At 40.7% G+C, this 18,354-nt stretch overlaps 1 protein-coding gene across 5 annotated transcripts in view; it reads left to right on the top strand.

Moving 5' to 3' along the window:
• The window catches only part of LOC124719965 (poly [ADP-ribose] polymerase tankyrase-1-like), a 106,559-nt gene that overhangs the window by 41,710 nt on the left and 46,495 nt on the right, over window positions 1-18,354 (top strand). For 4 of the 5 annotated variants that reach the window (XM_047245181.1, XM_047245180.1, XM_047245179.1 and 1 more), the window contains exons 2-3: window positions 679-1,255; window positions 8,717-8,887. In XM_047245181.1, coding sequence (XP_047101137.1) covers window positions 690-1,255; window positions 8,717-8,887 — 737 coding nt within the window. In that variant the 5' untranslated portion in view covers window positions 679-689. The remainder of the gene's footprint in view (window positions 1-678; window positions 1,256-8,716; window positions 8,888-18,354) is intronic. The other variant, XM_047245183.1, reaches the window with a different exon arrangement.

Raw genomic sequence — 18,354 nt, 5'->3', positions numbered from 1 at the left:
AAATGATGGCCACCACAGTGAACATCTATTGGCCTGACATGTCGGGACACGCTCTATTCCACTGCGTAATTGAAAACGGAAACCACGTGTGTACGTGTACCTCACCCCTCATGGTAATGTACATGTGCGTCAGTGAAAAAGACCAGTAAAAAGGTGTTAGCATGTGGACATAATGTGCTGTTCCAGTCTCTTCTGTACCTAAGGTCCATCACTGTTCCCTTTGGATCCCTACGTAATTCGGTGCTCTCCGATACACACGATCGAACAGCATTGGAGTGGTACTAAAGCGTCAAGTTTAGGTTACAATATCTCCGGATGTAATTAACATTTTAGAATGCAACAAACGGCACTGATTACGTATTTGTTTGTATGTTCAAATGTGCTAACAAAACCAACGGGGTTCCAACTAAAAAATGTAGTTTTATGTTAAAAAACATACTTCCGTGCATTTTTTTATGGTTTGTGGTAACCAATTACACTAGCCCCTCTCCTCACGTTCGGTCTGTGGAATCGGTTCGTCAGTATTTGATGTGGTTTACGAAATATATCCAGCGGTAACGTTAGGTGACTCACCCTGTATTTATCAACTGTCGCTGGAAACAGATGTGGCTGTCACTCGTAGAAGTATTGTCAGTCACCTGTATGCTGAAACGGCTGCTCCGTGTTGCCGTGTTTCAGAATCGTCCGCAATGGAAGCAGTTAAGGACATCACAGAGACGGTGGCTGTCGACCTGGGGGACCTGCTGGACGTCGGGGACGACGCCATGGTGATACTCGAGGCAGGTGACACTCGGCTGGTGGTGCACAGGGCCGTCCTCGCGGACAGGAGCCCCGTATTTGCGGCCATGTTCGCCCACGACACCCTCGAGGCCAGCAGCGGCGTGGTGAGGATTGCCGACATCGGGGGCCCGGTGCTGAGGCAGCTGGTCTCCTACCTGTACACCCAGCGGGCCCCCCAGCGGCCCGGCACGGCCCCCCAGCTGCTGACTGCAGCGGATAAGTATGGGGCGTCGGGGCTGAAGGCGGAGTGCGAGCGGCAGGTGGCAGCTCAGCTGACCGTGGAGACCGCGGCGGCCGCGGCCGCCCTCGCAGTCCGCCACTCCTGCAGTGACCTCAGGCGAGCCGCCATCGAATTTATTAAGGCTCGTACCCACGAGGTGATGGCCACTCAGGGGTGGGCAGATGCGATGCTTCATCAACCTAAAGACTTGATCGAAGTGAGCCGGTTGCTGTACGATCCACCACCACAAACCAGGTAAGTGTGAGACAACCAACTCATTCGTGTCTCTCGGTTCTAGGTGTGTGTATTTCCAACTGTATAATTTTTCCCACTGAATTTTCGCAGATGTGTGTCTGCTGTAAAATACACCATCGTAGACAGTCATTTCACGATAGCTCACAATGCTATCATTACCCTCGTGTAGCAGTTTCAGTGAACCCCTAAACTGAACAGTGTTCATTACCAGGTATGTTAGCTAACAAAAACCATCAAAGAGCCAGTTTGTGGGTATTATATTAAACTACATGTATACAGAAAGTGGTTGTTTAGGTTTTAGCATCAACTGTCATGACAGAGGGTACACTCACTGTGTGAATAGAGCACGAGGCAGACTGCTGTGGACACAAAGCTGTATTGCCCAGCATAGGCTCAGACACAGTGATGGGTGTAGTTTGCAACCGGCAGCCTGTACTGGTTGCTGTAGGCCTGTTCCCATGAAGTGGTCTCTAAAGTTGTCCATTGCCTCTGTGGCTGATGACACCTTTGAATAGTGCCACACTGCATGAAGATGATGACAAAGTCACTTACAATCGACACCTCGAGCAAGGTAGTGTACTGCAGAATGATTATAGAGGATGGTGGTAACATTTTTACAAATTTAGATGGCTGATGTTGACCTGTGGAAGTTTCGTCTTGTATAAAAGCAGATTATCGGAGTAATCACTATTCACACCTTAGTATTACAGCTTTGGCTCTTACGTAGTTGTCGGTCACTTTCTTTCCACGTGCAAGCCATATGCCAGTAACTATCCCAAGATAATTCTTAGTTCTCTCCAAATCCAGATAGTACACGGAAGATGTTAATTGCTCTAAAGGCACAAAATATAAAAGAATGCTCTGCTGTGAGGGCTTGTACGGAGGATGTTCAGAAAACCAGGTGAAGTAAGCATCGGTGCCCCAGTGGCTGACTGCTCACACCTCTTGCAGCCTGAGACCACCTCGCAGGATCACAGGCCAGACCTAGCAGCAGTTCCAGCTGGTCCCATAAAGTTGAGTCTTCCCACCTCGCTTTGTTCACCTCTGTACTCAGCATTACGTAAAGCTCACGCAGTGCTTGGATACGTTCCCTTCTGTGACACACAGAATACCGTGCCTTACTGTGTATTCGATGAACAGGTGTCCACCCTGTGTGGGTGTGTTTCAGTGGATCTATGGCTTCACTATAGCCACCCAGTGAACACTACAGGCTTCCATTCTCCTGTGGCACACCTTATGACATTATCTGTCCCATCCATTGTTGCTGTTCCAACTCTGATAGTCTGTGACCATTAAAGTGTCTGTGCGACCAGAGTTACCATTTTTCTGCACCATCTTACAGTTACATATGTTCATACGAGTCTAATAGCCACTAACACTGATAAATGATCATTTATTTTTCATTTAGATTTTAATACTTATGTAGTATTTTATGTGCTATTTGACATATTGGAAATCTTGTGTTCGAGATGACACTGTGCATTCCCTGAACCAATTGTAATGAACATAGAGCCAGTGTTGTAAATCATTCAGTGTCTTTCTCTTTTATTCTATAAAGATTAACATCAAAATTCATTGTTCAAGCAATAAACGTATTACAATTGTTATTTACATTCTTGAAAAAAATGTAAAACATTACATTATTCCAAACTCGTTATGCACGCTGTGGGAAATGACTCGAGCTCTTATGTTTGAAAAAATTTTTGTTAACGGGAATCTTTTTACTAACAGTTATCTTTCTGTACATTTTAAAAATTCTCTTGATGATGTATAATAGATTCTTGTCGTGATCTTCACCTAGTTCACTGCCTCATACTTCCCACACTATTGGGTGTCAGTTACAGACAGATATACAATGTTTGGTTCTGGAACTGCCTCTGTCTTTCACTGATTCCACTTGACACCCCCCCCCCCCCCCCAGCCTCTCAAAATTATACATAGTATTACACACAAATTTTATACACCACAGGTACATATGATTTTAATAATTAAAATAAGACGTATAAAACCACATGTAAGCAGAATTATTTTTTACTTCATACAGTGTTTTCCCATTTTTTGGGGAGGATGTCTCACTATCCCATGTTCATCCTACTCCCCCTTGTACCCATGCCAGCCCTTCTAGATAGACTTCAGATTCTCACGGAATTTACCATTCATACCTACTGTTTGTGGAGGACAAACTTAATTTTATTTCAGTAGCAAGTTTACAGCACAACTTACATCATCAATCACAAACATTGCTCATCAACCACCCCCCCCCCCCCCCCCACACACACATTAGTGTGTGTGTTTTCCATCACTGGGGAATGACACAGCTTACTTTAACTACCCCATGGTTTCATGTGTGCTTACACTGTGAGGATGCTCACTTGAAAAATACTTAAATTCCTGTCAACCGTATTTAATTAATGAAATTTAGATGAATGTGGTAATACTGTTATGACATGTAACTGTTGCACACCCACAGCCTCTTTCTGTTGTCAAATCACGAGTTTCACCGTGCCTTACTGCCCGCTGTACTGATTTCCTTCTCCAGCTCAATTTGAAACACGCTGTAAACCATTTCATTAGCTGTACCTTTCAAAGACCAGTTTTAAGACAGGCTTTGAACGATGTCTGATGATCAAAGTATCACATTAATTACAATACGAAATGTTTGACAATCAGACGAGTGTCGTGCCTGTCAAATTTATATGCGTGTGTTACCATGCTCAGAAGCAGCCAAATTTCCTGAACTGCGTTCCACCTGGTTTGTATGCAGGCACATAACTTTCTTGCACTTCGTCTATTATCGTCCATATGAAAACCAATACCACAGTAATGTAAATATCAGAAAACCCTTTATCAGAGATGACGGTCCTCAGTGCTTGTAAACTGAAGTGAATTACAATAAATGAGATTTCAAAAAGCAAGATTCAGCTTCAAACTACATGCTTTTGTATTGGACTGGGATCCAGGACTCCAATCCGGTCACTACAGATCTTAACTATCATTTTAACCGCATGTAACATCATATGCACTTTTTCAGACTTGATATGATGGGGCATAAAGTTTTGTTTTGGGCAGGGATTGTGAATGAAGCACAATAAACTGTTATAATTTTATCTATCAAAATTTTTCACCGCTAGAGGGATGATGAAACTGAAATGATTATACAACAAAGTATTCCCCTGCTGCATTTCGAACCCAGCATGTATCATGTTGTTTTCTAGCCACATATAGATACACAATGTCAGTTCATTTCACCACCAGTGAGATATGCTCATGTCTGAACTAGAAATTATGCGAGGAAAAGTTCTGTGCTGACTGGGACTCTTAACCCTGTATGTGCTATCACCACTGGCTACACACCTGTCAAATACTTTTCCACCAGCCACTAGGAGTGGAATTTATAAATCTGAAATGATAGGATAAAAAGTTCTCTGCCTGTTTCATAGTCAAAATTGGCACCAATTGTTATTGTTGATGTTAGCATGCACAAATGCTAAAAATCGTAATTGCTTTCCACATGTTATTTGCAGTGCGAATGCTACAACGTGAAATCACACAGCGAAAATTTTTGTACCCAACCAGTATTTAAAACCAGACCTTCCCCTTTCATTGAAACCTGGAAAACTGTGGAATGTTGGGGACTCAACAAAACGATGGAACTGTATTGTCAGAAAAGTGTTAAAGATGGCAGAAAGAGATATCCAAGTTAGATTCCCAGTTCAGCACCAACATTTTCAACATTACAAGTTCAAATAAGTGTGCTGTGACTTTACATGACAATTGTTTCAGGGATGAAATAAAATTTCTGGTGCAAGAAAGGTTAATGGTGAGCTTCCACTAGCTGGACGTCTGCCTCTGTCATGGCCCAACATACACCGACTCTCCTCCAGCAGGTAGTGAAGGAGCGTCGGCTTTATTGTAGATTAGGAAGGAAAGTGGAACCTTATGTTGTTAAACAGAAGTCACCGGAGGCAAAGAGGGTCTGTTAATACTAGTCAAGTGTTTGGCTGATCAGTGACTCGAATATAGAGCTTAAGCAAATGAAGCCAGAGCAATTTTAACAGACCACCAAACTACTTTCAATGCAGTGCCACTGTTTTGCTGTTAACGAAGGATGCTCGTCACTGGATGAGCGTTCCGTTTCCCTGGAGGTTCATTACAGCCTTTACAAAACATTCTTTTCCTTGTTAATCCATATCAATGGTCACTAGTTGCCTCAGCTACCTAATATGTACTTTAGAGTTGTTTTTGTAATCACTGAAATAATATCACATAATTGTCAGCTGCACTACTGGCATTATTGTAGGCTACAGAAATTTCTGCAGGAAGTGTTTTTTCCCACCTGAGCTGCTGTGATCTTGTAAGAGTTTTACACCAACACTAGATCGTACAAAACAAACTCAGCAACAAGTATCAATCAAACTTCCAGAATGTTCTCCATTGTCACATTTATAACTGCAGTAGAGTGCCATTGTGTCAAGGAACGTTAATTATTTTCTAGTTCTTTATTATTGTGATAGAGGCTTATAATTTTACTAAAAGAAGAGATGCATTATTAGAATTTCTTCTCTTATTATTAACACCATCAATCTTGGCAAAGACGAGGCTTGTCTTTAGTAAATGTAGCTCATGTAGCACAGATAATCCCTCCATATAAATTCCATGTGGAAAAAGGAGGCCTAAAAATGTACCGTGCAAGTGCGTAAGAAAGTCCATAAATTTTCCTCATGAAGCATACTACATTGATGCATGTAGCCTAAAAGGACCACCCATAATTTAACTGAAACAGGTAGATTCATGCATAATATCATAGACTTTTGTCTGACATGTTGTCATGCAGGTTGGAATAAGTATATTTATCAATCATAATTTTTTATTTGTAGCTATAAAGTATTCATGGAGTGACTTATTGAATATTGTACTCTTGAAGGTCATGAGGATTGTTGTTTAAACCTTCGAAAATTGTGCATGAAGTATTTTGTGCGTCACAGTATATTGATAATTTTTACTTATGGACCATCTGACAGCAACTGAATAAAACACAATTTTACTGCCATACACGTTTTGAGTTTATTTTGTGCAAGGCGTTATCAGTGGCCTGGAATATGTACATATGTTAGCTATTTAATTTACATTTTTGTCACTGTGCCTATAGGTTATAAACAGTTCTGGTGGTTGGTATTTCCTGTTAAGTAGTAATGTTTTGAACTGTACTTACAGGTTGTGTGGACAATTTCTTACATATTACACTCCCATTGCATTTTTGGTGTTGTTCTTCTTATGAATGCCAATTTGCAGTTTTTTCCCACACTCCACAGCACTATGAACTGAAAGATTGTTTCAATGCAATGTTTTGGTTTATCTGTTTGTGTACACGTTTGTGTGTGTGTGTGTGTGTGTGTGTGTGTGTGTGTGTGTGTGTGTGTGTGTGTGGTATTTTTTTTATTTTGGCTCTGCTTGTGTGTGTTAGTTTATGTGTGTAGGTCATGGTGTACCATCTGGTTCTTTTCTGTGTGGTGCTCTCAGTGTGTGTTTGTTGAGTGTGTTTGTAAGTTTTCAGCTTGTGAGTCCTTTTGTATTCTGGAAATGTGTTTGTTTTGTTGTATTATTTTGTGCGCGTATGTGGTAAGTGTGTCAAAGAAATTACGTCAGGAAATAATTTTCTCATTTTCAATTGGTTAGTTTTGATGTGGTGGTTTACCAGTATGGCTCAATCGATTACTGCCAAATGTCATGAAATGTGACCAATTAGCCATCATGCGGCACCTTAATTCAATAGGAAATGTTGAAGAAAGAAAGAAGTAATTAAGTGTCAAACATCCCATCGACTGCAAGACCATTAGAGACAAAGTAGAATCTACAGCTCTCAAATGTTAGAAAGGAAATAGATAGTGCCATTTCAAAGGAAAGGTCACAGTATTTGCATTGCTTAGTTTAAGAAAATAAAGGAAAACTTAAAACAGGAACTATTTGGCTTTACCTTCATAAAACAAAAATGTTTGGTCCTGACAAAAAAACGTAAAATCAAAGGCTAATGTGAGTCCTCAGAATGTAACAGTACACATCTGGTGTAATGAAGCTCTTTTGTGTTAAGAAATTCTTCCCACGGATATGTCCATAGTTATTAGCATCCATTGTATTCATGATTGTCTGCAAAGATTTTCATTGTGTCGTGTACATAAAACCAGAGGAGAAAAGCAATTTAGATTTTTATCGCCTCTGCATGTCTTGTCAACTATGATGCCTGGTGTCGATTTCAAGTCTGTCACACAAAACTTTAAATGATTGCTTGAAAAGTTAAAACATGTACCTCGTAGCAAGTGGCGAAAAAGAATTCGATAATCATTATCATCTTGTGTGCAGTCAACAACGATGGTGCATGCAGCACGCGGGGATAGATTCCCAACCTACACAGAATGTTCCGTTAGGTTATTTCCAGTTCATATATGGGCACATCCTGCTACAGCTAAACTAAGCAGATGTTTAACATGTATTTGTGGTTAGAAAACAATGAGAGGTGGTGGATTCAGATCCCAGTAAAAGAACAAAATACTTTTTTTCGACAGTTCAGATTCTCATTTTGCTATATTTGCATATGTAATGTATTATTGCACTTAGTTAACAATCCTATTAGTTGCTAGGTTTGAATCATCAAACACAATGCCAAGTCATTTCAACATGCACCCACACACACATGCTTACCTGTGGTTGAAATGATATTTAAGATCTTTCGTACTTAGTTAACAGAGACAATAGGTGCTCAATTCGAATCCTGGATGGTAGTCTTAATACAAATGTTTTCGTCACTTAATTTCAAGTTGAAACTTAGTTTCCAAAAAGTCATTTATTGCAATAAACTTGAGTTTACAAGCTGCCATCTAACTATAACAGGTTTCGATATTCACACTATCGTGATATTAGTCTGATTGTGGACTCAGTGTTACAAATCAGTTGCTTCAAGTGGGGTCTTGTAGTAATCATTTTGTAGAGTGAAATGTCCATATCGAAAAGAGATCAGAGGAACTGCAAGACAGTAACATTATGTGGGTGCATTCGTCGTTCCCCTACACTCTGTCGAGGAATATGGCACTTCATCATCATCATACAATTTAGGTGGAGTGGAATTCAGGCCGTTTGGATAGTTTTGATGGCGATAGCACCTGAGCTAACATGTCCAGTAATTCTGTAATTATGTTTTGTGCAAGTATTGGGCGTTGTATGTACCTTCTGGCTGCACCTAGATTTGAACTACCTGTTGTATGGGGTTGAGCGACTGCCATGGAAAGCTCAGATGGTACGACTGATTGTTATTAGCTTAGCTTACTGGTAATTCATTTGTATTAACTGGAGCCCTATCCCCTGTGTGGATGGTCCGGTCCCTCAGCAGTGCTGGCCATGGTGAGCCACCTCCACATCCCCACGAGGACACGCCCAGCCAACTCACACCCTGCCTCTCTGTGTGTGCAGTGCACCAGTCATTACAGAGCCGAGAACCACCACCGCCAGCACCACAACCACAACGAGAACCGCCACCACCACCGCTGCCACCGCCACCTCTGCCAGCGCACCTCACCAGACACCTGCTGCTGCGCGGCCCACGACTCCTCCACCTGATGAGGCCACTGTCTCTCGAATGCGGTGAGTTCCCTCAACACACACACACACACACACACACACACACACACACACAGCATTATATGGTAGATAAGATATAAATACTGAAAAGCAAATTGTAAATGCTCAGTCTAGACTTAATGAGGGTCAGCAAAGTGAACTGGGAATAAAATCAAAACATACAGTCAGAGGTGGTATCCCCACGACTAGATCATAGTACCATGGAAGAGAGGTTAGTTAAGAATAGGTTGGTAGGAAAAATAGTTATTGTCAACAGTTCAGTGATGTTTAAAGCTTTCCCGGCGTACTGATTGTTCCATATAAACACGGGAGATCTGCCGGATATCAGTAACTTCCTGCCACGATATTTTGGCGCAGAATGAAATTTATTGGGAATATTTCTTCACAGATAGGCAGAATATTGAGAAAGTATCAAGTGAGAGTCATCTTTCGCCCTCCTTCCAAAATTTCATCACTGGTGGGATCCGTTAAAGACGACCTGGGCCTGCGTAAACCAGGTGTTTACAAAATTCCGTGTGAATGCGGCAAATCATATATAGGGCAAACAACACGAACTGTGCAGGAACGCATTGTGGAACACCAACGGCATACTCGCCTTCTCCAACCCACCAAGTCCGCAATCGCCAAACATTGTATTTCCACAGACCATTCCATGAATTACAACGACACAAAAATTTTGGCCCATACATCAAACTTTTGGAGCTCAATTATCAATGAATCTGTGGAAATAAGATTGTCTGACAACGAGACTCTCATCAATCGAGATAGCGGTTATCAGCTGAACTCTGCTTGGAATCCTGTTATAGAGAAACTTCGTAGTCGACGTAGTTATCTGCATAAAGATGGAAATCGACCTGACACTGATACGCCAGGCTTTCGCAGTGGAGGGCGCGAGGCGCAGCGCACGGAGCCGTTATGAACTCGCACACTGAGCAGCGCATGCGCAATGTCACCTCAGAAGGCTTTAAATAGCGGAGCTCAGTGCGTACTCGCCAGTACTACTACAGTGGCATTCACCTGAAGATGGCCAGAAGACTCTGCGCCGAAATATCGTGGCAGGAAGTTACTGATATCCGGCAGTTCTCCCGTGTTTTTATGGAACAACAGTTCAGTGTCTTATTCATCAAGACCAGCAAACCAATGCCAACAATAATTCAGACTGAGATTTTCACTCTGCAGCAGAGTGTGCGCTGATATGAAATTTCCTGGCACATTAAAACTGTCTGCTGGACTGAGATTCGAACTCGGGACCTTTGCCTTTCGTGGGCAAGTGCTCTACCAACTGAGCTACCCGAGCACGAGTCAAGCCCAGTCCTCACAGCTTTACTTTTGCCAGTACCTCGGCTCATACCCTCCAAACATTACAGAAGCTCTCCTGCGAACCTTGCAGAACTATCACTCCTGAAAGAAAGGATATTGCGGAGACACGGCTTAGCCACAGCCTGGGGGATGTTTCCAGAATGAGAGTCGTGCTCGGGTAGCTCAATTGGTAGAGCACTTGCCTGCGAGAGGCGAAGGTCCCGAGTTCGAGTCTCGGTCCGGCACACAGTTTTAATCTGCCAGGAAGTTTCAATAATTCAGACAATGTCATGCCCTGAAAATTGAGTAATGGGGAGAGTATGAGTGCACTGAATGTGTAAACTGTCAGTGAGATAAATGTCTATTACTTTAGATGTATTGTAATGGTCTAGTAGAGGTCAGACTCATACACACACATTTATGAGACCATTTTTGGTGCTTGTCAGGAATGAGAGAGGAGAAAGAACCCAATAATTTGCTATAGTTTCTGTTAGTAACAAGAAATATACTCGGCAATCACCAAACAGAAGCAAATGCCAGCAGAGCCTCAGCTTGCCAGGGTGTGGAGCACCTTGGTTGCCCCACTGTAGTCTGCTGTAACAGCCAGTCTTGGTAACCACAGACATGCAAAGGGGAAACTCTGCCTTCTGTTGACAATGTGTCTGTCTGTGTGAGCAACAGATTTGCAGCCCCATGAGCACCTAGAGTCCAGTCATTTAAGGTATTCATTCCTATCTCTGTCTTTCCCTACAGTTTTTAACCTCAGCAACCACCTCTAGTTCCACAGCGGTTATTCCCTGATGCCTTCAACTATAACTTACTCTGCTGACCCTCGTACTTGTCGCAGTTTTCCACATATCACACTATCCTCACCTATTTTGCAGAGATGTTCCACAGTTCTTCTGTTGTAAGTTCACCTAGTTTAAACATCCATCAATAGCACCGCATTTACAATGCTCCGATTCCCCTCTTGTTTTTCCATAATCCATGATGAATTTTTATGCAGTACTGTGCTCCAAGCATACATTCAGGTATGTCTAACACAAATTAAGGCCTATCTTTGATATTAGTAACTTTGTTTTGCGAGGAATCTCCTGTTATTCCATGCTACATTACTCCTTATAACAACCGTGCTTTGACCCTCAGTGTAAATTAGCATCAAGTGTACCAGAGTCCCTACAAGTGGTCTACTGTGTGGTCCTTAATTCTGTAAACTTTGCCACCAATGTTACTTCTGCCACACCCCAATCCTTTCCTCTTTCTTCCATTCATTAATCCTGATTTGGCACTCATTCAACTGTTTATTACATGCACCAACTCTGGTGATTCAGTCTGACTTTCAGTGAACACAGAAATATCACCAGTGAATTTTATCAAGGAAATCCTTTTCACCTTCAGTTTTAATTAAATTGCTATAAGTTTCTTCAGTTCCACCAGTGATTCTTCGGTGTTCATCTGAACATTTGTGGAGATTTCCTGCATCCTTATCTTTAACCATCTTTAATTCAGAATACCAATTCTTGTTGATTATTGTACATATTCTATGTTACCTGCTGTTCCATAGATCTTATATGTACCTTTTAAAAAAATTTCATGCACTTTCACTGTTTCATGCTGTCAAATGTCATGTAAAGATCTGCAAATCCAATAAAGATCTCTTGATTTTTCTTGAACATCCCTTCCACTATCCCTGCATCTTTACTCCAAATTCAGTTTTCTCAAACAGATTGTCACCTTTGTCTTCCATTCTTCTGCATGTTGTTGTTATTTTTTCAATAAGTTCTATTCATGAGCTGTTTAGCTATTGCACTTATAGGCGCTTGGTTGCTTCTGTAGTGCCTGGATGGTGCTTCTCTGGCAGTCTGTTGTTATGACTCCTGTCTCATGGACTGTGCAGACAAATGTGAATATTCACGTGATTGCCATTTATTATTGCATTGTCTAGAGCCTCAAAGAAGTTAAAATTCCCATTTCATTCCTGTGTACTTCAGTATCCTATTATTTACACACTGAATTCTCATAAAAATTCTCTTAAAATTTAGTTCACTAACTGGTCCGAGCACAGGTGTCACAACCCGGACCACACGCCACTGTTAAGCACTAATGAAGGACTGGGTCCCTTACTTCGATTGCACATAATTCATTAAGGTCAATCCAACACATTTATTTCAAATACATAAATGAAGTTACATTTGAATCTGTCTGACATTAAACAGGAATAAAATACAATATTTTTATATGTTTAAACTACAGCATTAAGGAATTCCAAATCTTTCCCCTTTCTAGGTGGAGGCTGAGCCAGAAACACAGAATGCCCCAAAATCACAGTTTTGCTGTGAAATCTTAGACACCCGAAAGCAGTAACAGACAAGGGGTCGGCGCCCACAAATAACATAGGCCAAGAGTCAGGCCGGGAGCACATCCCACGAGAACTTGTTCACACTATGCTCACCACAAACTGTACACTTTCCGAGCGAACATCTGCTTGCGGTGGCTCCCAGAAGGACGAAGCAACCGACAGCCCTACGCCGTGCTTCTCACACAGGCACCTCAATTTGTACAAACATATAGGCCGACACCAACTCCGGACTCCTCTCTCACTGTGAGGCTTGGCACAATTTATACAAAATGCCTTCCAGGCAACCAGTAATCGCCGCAGAAGTTTCACTATTCACAAACAGCCCCAGCGTAACAGACATCACACATGTGCTTATGCCCTAGCCACAACTCCGCCAGTCTCACCGGCCGCCCCAAACGACTGCCTTTCGCCGTCCTGCGCGCCCCAGCCGAAAATGCAAAGATGCTCATGCCCGGGGACGCACCAAAGATAAGCCGACTGCTGATGATCTACCAGCGATTATCATAACTGAATTGTGATCTGAGTGCACATCTGTTCCCGGATACACCTTACAATTCAGTACCTGATTCCAGAGTGTGTGTCTGGTTGTGATGTACTCCAGCTGGAAATGTCTTTACCAGCTAAAGCTCTGCCTCCCTCCTTAAGAGCTGAAAATGCTGAGATACCGAAGCAACCGCACAAATGTCACAGAACACAGGGCATAGCCTTGCAGCAAGTCAGCCATCCACGTGTGGTGGAATGGTTCAGGAGCGCTCTTTCAAAGGGAGTGCTTGTAATGGTAACACCGACCACCATAAATGGCAGTCGGTGATTACATTAAACCTCTCTGAGGAATTTTTGAGAAAGTTGTGACCGTGAGATAACCTAATGGGAACAGAACAAACAGACTGGGATTCGTTTCCGAAACACCCCATCGGAGTATAACAAACACTAAACATTTGAGTGAGGAACAGATGTTCTCCAGCACAAAAGCAAGTCTTATTAATTACATATTAGTTATGTGTTAATATTAGTCACCAGCCTAATCAGGAATTCTTGTCAAACAATGTTATAAAGCAGAAGGCAGTGCTAAGGCAAACCTAACTTTCCTTGACACACACACTCAAAACTCTTTCTTTATATGTGTTCACATTACAACAGAGTAACGTAGCCTTGCAGATAAATGTAGTACTAATTTGGAAGTCAAACAAATGGCCAATGAGATAGCAAACAGTAGCATATGCCTCACAACAACACGTACCTTGAATCCGGGCTTAATTTCGGTCAGAACGCGTTCTGGCAACTCCCAGAAACACTCTATCTTCTAATTCTCTCTCTTTTCCCTTTTTTACAGTACAGCACTGGAGATTTGAAATAGTATTAAATCAAAATGTAACTATAATTTTCTGCTGCACCAGAACAAGTGAACATGACAATGGGTCGCCAATATGATGTGATGGGCAGGAGGTACTGTGTGTGTGTGTGTGTGTGTGTGTGTGTGTGTGTGTGTGTGTGTGTGTGTGTGTGCGCGCGCGCGTATGTACAGCATACCTAAGATAAGTGGAGTATCATTCCAAAGTTGTGATTGGTACATATCGCCTTTTGTTTACAACTGCCAACAACCTCAGCGATGTCGTAGCAAGGCAATGTCTCATGTGTGTCAATGAGAAATAAATAATGTAAGCCATTATTGAATGTGAACGTGTTTATAATGTGCTTTCACGAAATCATGTCATTCCATGTTGCAATTTATGTCACAGCTAAAAATCAAATGTACGTATGGAGCAAACATGACTAAAAGTTGGTAGTCTTTCGAGCTGATACGCCCCTTTGTCCACGGTACTCTTGACCTTTCAGTCTTTATCTGCACCCTTGTTTGAACTCCCAATGCAGAACAGATATGTGTATGTTTGACCCATAAGTCTGTCTGTCTGCCCCAACATAGTTCTCAAACGAAAGTTCCAATTTTAAACCCGTTTTTTTTACTTGACAGCTGGTTTAATCAGGACGGTTCTTAGCTATATTTCTGAAAGTCTGTTCAGCCGTTTAAATGTCATCAGCTATTGAAGTAAAAATGTTTTCCACCAGCATGCTCTCTTGAAATACATTATGTAGTCCATAAGAATTACATCACGTTATGTAGTACCAAACTGTAGAGCTCAAAAAGATGTACCTAAATAAAAGATTAAGGTTGAAGAATAATTATGATTTTTGTCTTCTGAAATCACCTGTTTCAGCACCCACAAAGCAGAAAAAGTGTGAGTGTGACTCAACAGTGAAAGACAAACATATGCTCTTGTTGACTTTTCGTGGTTGTTTTTGAGGTCTACAATTCATTAAAAAATCAAATGATTTTGATCTAATAGTTTAAGCAGCGTACTGTAAAAGAGCACGAAGGCAGCCGACTTTTTTGTGCCTTGACTTACTATTATAGCCACAGCTTATTTCTTGTGCTACCTAAAGTAGCGAAATATATACTAATAGATAGTAAATGAATATGTCTGTGAGTTAAAGAAAGAAACATGTAAATCCCATAAGTGGTTCTCACGTTACAATTGCCTATCTGTATGTCTGTTTGTGAATTCAGTCTTTGTAGTCCACGATTCAGACAGGCCGTGTCTACGGCTTTTTCAGTTTGAATCAGTTTACCTTGTTAGCCATTGCTGTCTCACAGAAAAGCCAACAGACAATCCAACAGGCACTTTAGGAATTCAAGTTCAACGATATTACTCAGTCACTCTATGTAGGTCAATCGCTTGCAGTTCAGTTGTTGTTCTGCTCAGAACCGACAGCATTGTTCCGGTTTGTTTGTAGTGTTTATTTACACATTGTGACTGAGTGGACAGGAGAGTTTAATAGTAATGTATATCTCTACAAAAATTAGAGACTTCTTTAAACCTAAAAGACACAACATTAGTGAGAGCAATGAAAACTACAGTTTAGGTGTAGAATCCATGACGTCAGCTGTGGCTGGAGAAGAAGATGCAAACAACAAAGCAAACAATCCTTCTCCTATGTCATTGTTGCAAAATGAAAATTTCTATAAGTTGGTGGATATGGATACAGACAAAACATCTATAGACAGTATCCATAATTGGAATGATGATGAAAAGCCAGATTGTCGGTCTGTCGAACAATTTACAGATTATAAAGCTAAAAACCTGTGGTTAATTATTAAAAAAAGGCCAAGTTTGTAGAAATGTATCTACACTAGGTAAAGGGACAAGAAGTTGTTACTGAGCGTGTTTTTGGACATCTTATAAGCAAGCAAAGTTAAATAGACCGTTTTATGAGTTTGAGACAGAAATAGATCTCCAAATTAAAAATGGTTTGGATATGGGCCGAATACTATGTTCAAATGTTCTTGATCTGATATAGTGATTCATATTTCTGACCAGATGACATCAGATCTAATAAATAATTTAGTAAAAAGTGACTCCAAATTTTCACTTCTTTTGGATAAAGCCACTTCTCTTTCACACAAAAAAGCTTTGATTGTATACTTGTATTGTTAAAAGGGAAAACGCCATGACTATTTCTTTGAGACTTTTTGAGCTAAATGACACAACAGCATCTGACATCTTGAAAGAACTTTTAAAGCAGTTAGAATCACTAGGACTAGGCTGTGAGTTTTTGAAAGACCATTTAATCGCTTTGACTTGCGATGGAGCTTCTGTCGTGTTAGGAAAAAAGTCTGACCTTGCAAAGCTGATGTTTCCAAACTTATTCATCTGGCATTGTTTGAATCATCGTTCAGAACTCACCATGCACAACACGATAGAAGAAGTGGTGGGAATTAATCACTTTAAAATATTCATGGATAAAGTTAGAAATATCTTCAGCTGCTCTCCGAAAAACAGCAGTGAGTTGGCAGTTGCTGCTAAAGGTTTGGAGCAAGAATTTTAAAAATTAGTCATTTGTTTTGACACTCGTTGGGTGGCCTCCAGTTTATTGGCAGTAAAAGCTGTGTGGAAAGATTGCAGGGCTCTGTACAGTCATTTTTTAGAAGTATCAGAGGACACGAAACGAGACTCAAAACAACGGTCTTCTTACAAAGGGCTTTGTAATACATTGTCATCTACAACTTTCGTCTCCAACCTAGCTGTAATCTCTGATGCCTTAGAAGAGTTGGCCGATCTATCCCTACAGCTTCAAAGATCAAGTGTTAACCTTGCTCAAGCTCACAACGACATTACACTTTTATTAAAAATGTTTGAAAGTCTGTTTGATGCAATGGGACAACATGCAAATGTAGCTAACATTGCACTGGAAAATATGAACTTTCAATGTGTTAAACTTTCTCAAAGAACAATTATTTCTAAGATTCCTGATGAACAGTTTAATCGCAGCTTGGCAAATAATTTGTGATCCAGGTTGCTATCAACAGTGAATGCATCTGAAAGCTACGATGATGATATGAACTACATGAAGGCCATTCACCTGAAATTGTGGCCTAAAAACATATCGATCACTTATGGAGAAAATGAGATTTTTCGAATGTGTGAAAGATTTAAGATTAATAGCCCTCTGAAATAATGAAGAACTTCAGGGAGTACAAACAGGGTCTGAAACCAGTACTAAGCGGAGAAATGCCAACTGTTCGTGTACAGCCACCAATGTTCAAAAATTTTGTATCAATAATAAACAGCATTGCAGTGTCGATTGCAAAGTGTGAACGTGGCATTTCTGCAATGAACTTAATTATGACACCACTAGATCTTCACTCTACATCAGCACTGTTTGTAGTTCATTACGCATGAGACTTCTGGGACCACCTGTAGCTAGATATGAAAATGGGCGTCTTGGATGGTGAAGGGATATCATTCTGCACTTGCTACACAGTCAAAAGCACGAAGTGATAAAGTGTATAATGAGGATAATTCTGTATTATGGAAATGTTTTTCGTAATCCATCTCCATTGATTGTGTTTGAAATAATTTCACAGTGCTTACTTTTTCTTCCTTTATTTGAGCCACTGAGTATGAACTTAGTTAAAACTATGAGTTCAGTTAATAATACATCCTAAAAAGGTACTTTTTAACAATAAATACACAATGTATATTCTGTATAAACTGACTGCTCATATGCCACTGACTTTTGTCAGGATAACAGATGTTTGTCATTTTAAGTTAATACGCTATGTTGAAAGTGTAATAAAATTTAAAGGGAAATATTTAAACAAAGTTGTATACCCTTAGGTCAAAGATATATACTACATGTTGACAGGACTTGTTATTTTATGAGTGAAGGGAAATTAAATTCATATTTCAACTACAAAACTGTCGCCGGCCGCGGTGGTCTAGCGGTTCTAGGCGCTCAGTCCGAAACCGCGCGACTGCTACGGTCACAGGTTCGAATCCTGCCTCGGGCATGGATGTGTGTGATGTCCTTATGTTAGTTAGGTTTAAGTAGTTCTAAGTTCTAGGGGACTGATGACCACAGATGTGAAGTCCCATAGTGCTCAGAGCCATTTGAACAAAACTGTAATCTCAAAATTAACGCTCGGTACAATTTATTATTAATGTGGTATTCTTGATTTGGAATCATTTGTAATTTTATCATAAATGAGTTAACGGATCAATACTCAATCCGACCGATTCAGTTTATTGGTCATTAGAGGTTTAATTGTTGAACGGCAAATCGAGCTAAAATTCTACTGAGATGTGGGATTCTTGAAGTTATGAACTGCTGCTTGAAACAGTATAACATCTTCGCGCAGCCTGCTGAAGTAAAATTCGTTAAATATTGGTTTAATGTACAAACTAATTTTTTTATATACACAGTATGTTATTGGAAATGAAAAAGTAATTTTAACAGAGCTATAATGGAACTC

The sequence above is a fragment of the Schistocerca piceifrons genome, chromosome 11 (assembly GCF_021461385.2).
Source record: "Schistocerca piceifrons isolate TAMUIC-IGC-003096 chromosome 11, iqSchPice1.1, whole genome shotgun sequence".
In the NCBI taxonomy this organism is placed as follows: domain Eukaryota; kingdom Metazoa; phylum Arthropoda; class Insecta; order Orthoptera; family Acrididae; genus Schistocerca; species Schistocerca piceifrons.
This window is presented reverse-complemented; position numbering and strand designations above follow the sequence as displayed.